The 10,096-nt window shown below is 40.5% G+C and overlaps 1 protein-coding gene across 1 annotated transcript in view; it reads left to right on the forward strand.

Moving 5' to 3' along the window:
* Nucleotides 1-10,096, forward strand: part of HECTD1 (HECT domain E3 ubiquitin protein ligase 1) — a 104,102-nt gene that overhangs the window by 25,762 nt on the left and 68,244 nt on the right. The window contains exons 3-8 of the mRNA XM_008073013.2: nt 442-676; nt 4,200-4,427; nt 5,386-5,667; nt 5,767-6,037; nt 7,129-7,205; nt 7,292-7,390. Coding sequence (XP_008071204.1) covers nt 442-676; nt 4,200-4,427; nt 5,386-5,667; nt 5,767-6,037; nt 7,129-7,205; nt 7,292-7,390 — 1,192 coding nt within the window. The remainder of the gene's footprint in view (nt 1-441; nt 677-4,199; nt 4,428-5,385; nt 5,668-5,766; nt 6,038-7,128; nt 7,206-7,291; nt 7,391-10,096) is intronic.

Consider the following 10,096-nt stretch of genomic DNA (forward strand, 5'->3'; position numbering starts at 1 on the left):
CCTCAGCCTTCCAAGTAGCTGGAATTACAGGCGCGTGCTACCACGCCCGGCTGATTTTTTGATTTTATGTAGAGATGAGGTCTTGCCTGCCCAGGCAGGTCTCGAACCCACGAGCTTGGGCAATCCACTCACCTCAGCCTCCCATAGGTGTGGGATTACAGGCTGAGCCACCAAGCCCGGCTAGCATTGTTTTTAACATGGTTTCAAGTTAATTTTGCTATTTTAAACCATTTCCAACTTGGTATTTTCAGCATTGATGAAATTAGCATGTGAGTATTGCTATGGACCCAAAAACAATATGACAAATACTACCTACTAGACATTTAGACCCAGTATTGAGCACAGTGTTATGTTATGACTTTTTATTTTTTATTATTTTGTTGATATTTTGATATTACTAATTTAGTAATCTTAAGTGTAATATGATTTCTTTTACTACAGATGTCCTCCTCGTACTTTCTTACCAGCCCTCTGCAAAATTTTTCTTGATGAAAGTGCTCCAGACAATGTATTAGAAGTGACAGCCCGTGCCATAACGTACTATCTGGATGTATCTGCAGAATGCACACGAAGGATTGTTGGGGTAGATGGAGCTATAAAAGCACTTTGTAATCGTTTGGTTGTAGTTGAACTTAACAACAGAACTAGCAGGGACTTAGCTGAACAATGTGTAAAGGTAAGTGTTATTTATTTTTTAAACATCACTTAGAGAATAAAAAATATATTAAAGCCGGGCTTGGTGGCTCAGCCTGTAATCCCGTGCTTTGGGAGGCTGAGGTGAGTGGATTGCCTGAGCCCGTGGGTTCGAGACCTGCCTGGGCAACTTAGCGAGACCTCATCTCTACAGTTAATAAAAAAATTAGCTGGGTATGGTAGCACGTGCCTGTAGTTCCAGCTACTTGTAAGGTTGAGGCGGAAGGATCGCCGGAGCCTAGCAGGTTGAGGCTGCGGTGGCCGGGAGCGGCCACTGCACTCCAGTCTGGGCGACTGAGTGAGACTCCAACTCAAAAAAATATGTATATATTAAAAACATTCTATCATCAGTATTGCTTTGTTGAGAGTGGTTGAGAACAGTGGAAGTCACAGCCCTTGTGGTACCAAAGAAGACCCCATATGACTTGGAGAAAACATCTTTTTGTTTTGTTTTGGTTTTTGAGTTGGAGTCTCACTCTGTCATCCAGACTGGAGTGCAGTGGCCGCTCCCGACCACCGCAGCATCGACCTGCTGGGCTCCAGCGATCCTTCTGCCTCAGCCTTCCAAGTAACTAAACTACAGGCGCGTGCTACCACGCCTGGGTAATTTTTTTGATTTTTATTGTAGAGATGAGGTCTTGCCAAGTTGCCCATGCAGTTCTCAAACCCGCGGGCTCAGGCAATTCACTCACCTCGGTCTCCCAAGGTGCAGGATTACAGACTGAGCCACCGAGCTCGGCCTTGATTTCATTTTTAAAATGTTATTCTCAAGTTTTTTTATTTTTTTATTTGGAGTCTTACTCTGTCTCTCAGTCTGGACTGCAGTGGCATAATCATGGCTCACTGCAGCCTTCACCTCCTGGGTTCAGACAGTCCTCCTGCCTTAGCTCCCTGAGTAGCTGGGACTATAGGTACACACCACCACGCCTGGCTAATGTTTTGATTTTATTGTAGAGACAAGGTATTGCTATATAGCTTTAGCTGGTTTTGAATTCCTGGGCTCAAGACATCCACTCACTTCAACCTCACAAAGTGCTAGGGTTGCAAGTGTGAGTCTCTGTGCCTGGCCTTGCAAGTTTCTACATAAGCAATGTTGGCATAGTTCTTATTGCATCACATCAGAAGGAATATAATGTCAAGTTGTCACATTATGGGTGATCTGCCATTCAATAAAAGCAAAAAAAAAAAACAAAAAAAACAACCAAACACACACACACACACACACACACACACACACACACACACACACACAGACACACAGACACACAGCAAAGCTTTTTCTTTGGCCTTGGATTCCACTTCAACTGTCTTCCTGTCCATGCAAGTTTCTACATAAGCAATGTTGGCATAGTTCTTATTGCATCACATCAGAAGGAATATAATGTCAAGTTGTCAAGTTGTCACATTATGGGTGATCTGCCATTCAATAAAAGCAAAAAAAACCCAAAACAACCAAACACACACACACACACACACACACACACACACACACACACACAGCAAAGCTTTTTCTTTGGCCTTGGTTTCCACTTCAACTGTCTTCCTGTCCATAGCCAAGCTCTTAGAAGGAGTAATAAGAGGTTTACACTTAATCACTTTACAGCCTACTAAAATCAAATTTGTGCTTGTTACCAGGTCATCAGTGACATCTTCCTACCAAATTTTGTGGACTCTGCAGCCCTTACATATTTGATCCTGGTGGCATTTGATTTTATTGACCATTTTATTCTTTTTGAAACCTTATCCTTTAGATTCTGTCACACCTTACTCTCTTTCGTGGTTTTTTCCATTTCCTTTGCAGATTATTGTAAATTCATTCCTTAATGATACTACTTTCTTTTTTTCTTTTTGAGTCAGAGTCTAACTGCACCCAGGCTGGATTGCAGTGGCATGTTCACAACCACCACAGCCTTGACCTGCTGGGCTCAGGTGATCCTTCCGCCTCAGCCTTCCAAGTAGCTGGAACTGCAGGCACGTGCCACCATGCCTGCCTAATTTTTGATTTATTGTGGAGATGAGGTCTTGCCAAGTTGCCCAGGCAGATCTTGAACCTGTGGGCTCAGGCAGTCCTTTCACCTTGGCCTCCCAAAGTGCTGGGATTATAGGCGTGAGTCACCACTCCCAGCTTGATAACTATTTTCTAAGGTTCTGTTTTTACCTTAAAACTACATATCCCCTGCCTAGACAGTCTCATCTGTCATTTCAATGCTATTTATATGCATATTCTTCTCACATTGTTATCTCTAGCTCTGACCTCTCTTGAGTTCTAGACTTTGTGTTTAAAGACCTGCTGTATGTCCCTAACTGAATGTCTGAACTAATTTTTTTTCTCTACAGGTAAACTCCTATTTTGATAATTGACATGCGTTTCCACCCAGTCATTCAAGACAGAAACCTGCGCTTAACCCTATATTTCCTTTCTTCTATTCCATACATGATCAAGTCCTTTTTTAGCTTATTTCCTCCTGTTTGTCCCTGCTGTTACTGCCTTAGTCACACCCTTATTCTCTCTTAAATATTAATTCTGGAATTTTTGCATTTTTCTGGAAACTCTCCCCTTACCTCATTCTTCATACTGGAAGTTTGATTATATCGTTTCCCTGCTTAAGACATTTTTCTTGGTTACAGGATAAAGTTCAAATTTCTTTTTATGCTTTTTTTTTTTTTGAGTTGGAGTCTCACTTGTTGCCCAGACTGGAGTGCAGTGGCCGCTCCCGGCCACCGCAGCCTCGACCTGCTAGGCTCCGGCGATCCTTCTGCCTTAGCCTTCCGAGTAGCCGGAATTACAGGCATGCGCTACCACGCCTGGCTGATTTTTTTTGATTTATTGTAGAGATGAGGTCTCGCTGCACAGGCGGGTCTCGAACCCGTAGGCTCAGGTAATCCACTCACCTCAGCCTCCCAAAGGCGCGGGATTACAGACTGAGCCATGGAGCCCGGCTTCTTTTCATGCTTTTAAGACCAGTGAACTCTGTTAACCCTTTAGTAGTACATGAATACCTTAAACAGTAACCTAATTTAGAAAAGTTTATTTTGAGTGTTTTTATATTCATAGATTGAATGTGAGGATGATTAAGAATATTAATAGCTAGCATTTAGCTAACTATGTTTTTAATGTCTAGGAGCTTATAATGTTTTGCTGCATTACTTGTAGTTCCTTCCCCATCTAAACTTGTACTGTTCAATGTGGTAGCCATATGTGTCTCTTGAGACTTTAAATGTGGCTACTCCAAATCGAGATGTGTTATAAGTACAAAATAGGTATGGAATTTTGAAGATAGTACATAAAAGAATGTAAACTATGTCAGTAATTTTTTTGTATTGATTACATGTTGAAATGATGATGCCTGGCTATATTGGGTTAAATAAAGTATATTACTAAAATTTATTTCTTTCCCTTCACTGTTTTTAATGTGTCTAATAAATTTGTAGAGTACATTATGTTTTCTGTGATTCTAAAAAATTAGACTTGTATTCTTTTTGTTAATTTTGTTTTACTATTATAGGTATTAGAACTGATATGCACTCGTGAGTCAGGAGCAGTCTTTGAGGCTGGTGGTTTGAATTGTGTGCTTACGTTCATTCGTGACAGCGGACACCTGGTTCATAAGGATACCTTGCACTCTGCCATGGCTGTGGTATCAAGACTCTGTGGCAAAATGGAACCTCAAGATTCTTCTTTAGAAATTTGTGTGGAATCTCTGTCTAGTTTATTAAAGCATGAAGATCATCAGGTAAATAAATTTCTGTTGTATACTTTCAGTTTTCAAAAAGTGATTTTTATAGTGTTTTCCTATTTATGATTACAATACATTGAACTTTTCACTTGATAAAGTTGAAGTAATTCCATCTTCTTTCTCTTTGTTTTATCTCTATGGTAATCTTTTTTTTTTTGTCACAGAATGTTTAATATTATCAAAATGATAGTGTTTATTCTTAAATTTTAAATGTTATAGAATATGTAATCATTTTTACAGCTACGCTTGCACTCAGTGTAGTTTTGTTAGCTCTGAAATTTTGTTGACTTAAAATAAAATCTCACTGAAGTAAAATAAAATAATACTTAATAGTCTTGCATGTAAACTTTTGTTGAATTAGCATTGGCATTCCTTTTTACTATTCAGACATTAGTTATTTTCAGTTGATACTCATAGATTATTTTGGCAAAGTTGTACATAGTAGTGGGTAATATTTTTGACCTTTAACTGTTCACCTAGATTTCTATTTTTTGTTTTAACACTCAAATAGATTCTGCCAGACATTTATATGTATTATCTCTCTCTCTCTTTTTTTTTTTTTTTTTTAAATAAGATGTGATCTTGCTGTGTTGCCCTGGCTGGTCTCGAACACCTGGGCTCTAATGACCTTCCTTCATCAGCCTCACAAGTAGCTGGGACTACAGGCACATGCCACCTTGCCCAGTTCTGTATTATCTCATTTAAACTGACACAGTGAGATAAAGATACCCTTATTGTCACCATTTTACAAATGAGATCTGAGGCCTTAAGCAGTTTAGGTAACTTTCTCAGGTCTTGCATCTGGTGGACTGTGAAGCCATGATCCAAATTTAGGCAGATCATATGCTTCATCATTTAGTTTCAGCTGCCTTTCTTATAGTGTCAGTATTGAAATGATTCAAACTAGCACTTTTTAGGTGAATTTTGTCTGTGTGCATATTCTTTACATCATTAGGTTTCAGATGGAGCTCTGCGGTGCTTTGCATCACTAGCTGACCGATTTACCCGTCGTGGTGTTGACCCAGCTCCATTGGCCAAGCATGGACTAACTGAGGAGCTGCTATCTCGAATGGCTGCTGCTGGTGGTACTGCATCAGGACCATCATCAGCATGCAAACCAGGTCGCAGCACCACAGGAGCTCCTTCCACAACTGCAGATTCCAAGTTGAGTAATCAGGTGTCAACAATTGTAAGTCTGCTCTCAACACTTTGCAGAGGCTCTCCAGTGGTAACCCATGTAAGAAGGTTTTTGAATCTTTGCTTTTTACTCTTTCAGAAAAAGTGTTTTTGTATAATGCTAATATATTAAACTTTTTTCTTCCCATTCTCTTTCTAGGATCTTCTGAGGTCAGAGCTCCCAGATTCAATCGAAAGTGCATTGCAGGGTGATGAAAGATGTGTGCTTGATACCATGCGTTTGGTTGACCTTCTCTTGGTGCTATTATTTGAAGGACGAAAAGCTTTGCCAAAGTCTAGTGCTGGATCTACAGGCAGAATCCCAGGACTCCGGAGATTGGATAGTTCTGGGGAGCGCTCACATCGACAGCTTATAGACTGTATTCGAAGTAAAGATACTGATGCACTTATAGATGCAATTGACACAGGAGGTCAGAAAATAATTTTTTAAACATGGAAAGAAAGGAATCATATAAGTAATTTCTAGTGTTCAGTTTTTGGACAGCATTGTTAGCAATCACGCCAGATAACAGAATGAACGGCCCCTTCAGTATTCTCTCCTTTTACTGTGTAAAATTATATAATTATTCTGGTTCATGGTGACACGTGAATAAGTGATTTTTGAATGAGAAAAACTTTTATAAAGTTGGAAATTTTTATCATCTGCAGGAGATCTTGTCAATTTTAAGGTGGACTGCAGATGGAATTTAGGCCTGTTATTTTCTCAAAATTGATGGAAACTTAGATGAGTGAGTTATAGTAATATATAGTAAATGTTTTTAGACTGCTGCATCAGATGACAAACAAATATTAATCCCTGAAAGATGCTTCTGGGTCATCAGATTGGTTTTTTTGTGTGTGTATTATTTGGATTATAGATGTGGATTAGTTTACTTTCTACACTTAAGATGTAACTGGTGGCCGGGCTCGGTGGCTCAGTCTGTAATCTGAGCACTTTGGGAGACCGAAGCGAGTGGATTGCCTGAGCCCGCGGGTTCGAGACCTGCCTGGGCAACTTGGTGAGACCTCATCTCTACGATAAATCAAAAAATTAGGTGGGCGTGGTAGCTTGTGCCTGTAGTTCCGGCTACTTGGAAGGCTGAGGTGGAAGGATTGCCAGAGCCCAGCAGGTCGAGGCTGCAGTGGCCATGAGCGTGCCACTGCACTCCCAGTCTGGTTGACGGAGTGAGACTCCAACTCAAAAAAAAAAAAAAAAAAAGTAACTAGTACCCTGTTGTGTTATATACTGTATTTTTTTTGTTCCGTTTACTTCTGAGACTTTTAAAGCCTTATAAGTCATCAATATTTAAAATTTTTTAGAATATTTTTTCCTTAGCTGACCTTAGATTTGCTAATTATTTACTACTTTATAGTTGGCTTGAATATATGAAATAATCTCTTGGCTCTGTTTTCAGATGATTATGAATAACAGTGTTTTTAAATGGTTCAAACTTTACAGAAGTTTTGTATTATTTTGTTGACTTTAAAAAATAAGTTGGTTTTTTTTCCTTCAAACTTTCAGCCTTTGAAGTAAATTTTATGGATGACGTAGGTCAGACTCTATTAAATTGGGCCTCTGCTTTTGGAACTCAGGAAATGGTAAGCGAATAAATAAATGTCAGTACTTAAATCAAAAATAGAAATATTAAAGAAGCAGCTTTGTGATTTTTTTTATGATTTCACAGGTAGAATTTCTTTGTGAGCGAGGTGCTGATGTTAATAGAGGTCAAAGGTCATCATCATTACATTATGCTGCATGTTTTGGAAGACCTCAAGTAGCAAAGGTAAAGTCTATGTTTTTAAATGACTGATTGTTGGCATTCGCATGGTTCAAAAATTAGAATAATATAAAAACTTTATTCTGATAAGTTATGCTTTCATGTCTTCTCCATGTGTTTCATTCCCCCTTGCCCTCTACCTGATAGTTTTTGTTTTGTTTTGGTTTTTTTTGAGTCAGAGTCTCAGTCTGTTGCCCAGGCTGGAGTGCAGTGGGACAATCATGGCTTACTGCAGTCTTGACCTCCTGGGCTTAGGCAGTTTTTCCACTTCAGCTTTCTGGACTACAAGCTTGCACCACCATGTCCAGCTAAAATTTTTGATTTTTTTGTGAAGATGAGGTCTTGCTATGTTGCTCACACTGGTCTTGAACTCCTGGCCTCAAGCCATTCTCCTACCTTGACCTCTCAGATGCTGGGATTATAGGCGTGAGGTACTGCATTAGGCTACTTTTTTTTTTTCTGAGTTGAAGTCTCATTTTGTTGCCCAGGCTGGAGTGCAGTGGCACGCTCATGGCCACCGCTGCCTCGACCTGCTGGGCTCAGGTGATCCTTCTGCCTCAACCTTCTAAGTACTGGAAGTACAGGCAGCCACTGCCTCGCCCAGCTTCAGGCTAGTTTAAAAAAGAAAAATCTTTTCAGTGTTTCTTTTTTTGTTTGTTTGTTTTTGTTGTTGTTTTTGTTGTTGTTTTGAGTTGGAGTCTCACTGTCGCCCAGACTGGAGTGCGGTGGCCGCTCCTGGCCACCGCAGCCTCGACCTGCTGGGCTCCGGCGATCCTTCCGCCTCAGCCTTCCGAGTAGCCGGAACTACAGGCGCGCGCTACCACGCCCGGCTAATTTTTGATTTATTGTAGAGATGAGGTCTCGCCAAGTTGCCCAGGCAGGTCTCGAACCTACGGGCTCAGACAGTCCACTCACCTCGGCCTCCCAAAGTGCGGGATTACAGGCTGAGCCACTGTGCCTGGCCTTCAGTGTTTCTTAATACAGATTCCTATAAAAGCAAATATATGAATGTATTTCTTTTCTTATGCAAAATGTAATGTGTTGTATATACTGACCTGTACCTTGCTTTTTTACTTAATAATATATATCGAAGTTCTCTGTATTAATTTATAGAGAACCTTGCAGATGTAAATCTGCATACTTACTCTGCACTGCAAGTTTATTCATCCAGTCATGTATTGCTAAATATGTGATTGTTTCTAATTTTTTACTCTTGGCAGTAAATAACTTTATATACATTTCTGTTGTTTGTATTCATCAGTAAAGCAAATATTGCGTTTGCAGAAGAATCCATAGACTGTGAGACTAGCAAAGGACTTTGAAGACTTATTTTTACAATTAGAGAAATTAAGTCCAGAAAGGGCAAATGAAAAGGGTTGCATCAAAAAAGACAAATGTGACTTTGGTCAGAGTTCTTAAGTAAGACTTGTAGTTTATCTGTAAAATGGGTATATATTCCTAGCAAGATTATTGTGAGAATAATAAAAAAATGTATGTAAATCATTTATTGTAGTCAGTACATCATAGATGCTTAAATGGTAACTACTCTCATTTTTGTCACCTTTATTTATTTATTTATGTATTTTTTGAGTTGGAGTCTCACTCTGTCACCCAGACTGGAGTCAACCTGCTGGGCTCCAGCAATCCTTCTGCCTCAGCCTTCCAGGTAGCTGAAATTACAGGTGTGCGCTACCACGCCTGGGTAGTTTTTGATTTATTGTAGAGATGAGATCTTGCCAAGTTGCCCAGGCGGATCTCGAACCCACAGGCTCAGGCAACCCACTCACCTCAGCCTCCCAAAGCGCTGGGATTACAGGCTGAGCCACCAAGCCCGGCTTATCACCTTTATACTATAAACTTTTTGGTAATAACTTACTACCTTTCTAACCTGGGAAATGTGGTCTCTTTGAGCTTAAATTCTGTTTGATTTGGGAGGCCAAGGCGAGTGGGATTGCTTGAGTCCGCATGTTCGAGACCCACCCGGACAACTTGACGAGACATTGTCTCTACAATAAATAAAAAATGAACCAGGCGTGGTAGTGCGCGCCTGTAGTTCCAGCTACTTGGAAGGCTGAGGCGGGAGGAATGCCGGAGCCCAGCAGGAGTGTGCCACTGCATTCCAGCCTGGGCAACAGAGTGAGACTACCAACTCAAAAAAAAAAAAAAAAAAGAATTCTGTTTCAATTGGTTAATTTTTAGAGAAAATGATGCTTCTGTGGATGATTTAGTTATACTTAATAAACGAAGTAGGCTTTAGAGTCTATTTCAGATATTTTTAAAGTCAATCAGTTAATTTAAAAACTATTTATTGAGCTGTTGTGACTAAAGTAAGAGTCTGAGGCTAGACACAGTGGCTCATGCCTCTAGTCCCAGCACTTTGGGAGACCAAGGCAGGAGCACGCTGAAAGCCAGGAGTTCAAGGCCAGCCTGGACAACATAGTTAGACCCTGTCTCTGCAGAAATACAAAAGTTAGCCAGGCACGGTGATGTGTACCTATAGTCCTAGCTACTCAGAAGGCTGAGGCAGGAGGATTACTTGAGCCCAGGAGTTTGAGGGTACAATGAGCTAAGAATGCCCCATTGTTCTCCATTCTGGGTGACAGAGCAAGACCTTGTCTCTAAAACAAATGAAAACCCAAAAGAGCCGGGCTCGGTGGCTCAGCCTGTAATCCCGCGCCTTTGGGAGGCTGAGGTGAGTGATTGCCTGAGCCG

Source organism: Carlito syrichta, unplaced genomic scaffold (genome assembly GCF_000164805.1).
Source record: "Carlito syrichta isolate Samal-C Ts95f unplaced genomic scaffold, Tarsius_syrichta-2.0.1 Scaffold315592, whole genome shotgun sequence".
Taxonomy (NCBI): domain Eukaryota; kingdom Metazoa; phylum Chordata; class Mammalia; order Primates; family Tarsiidae; genus Carlito; species Carlito syrichta.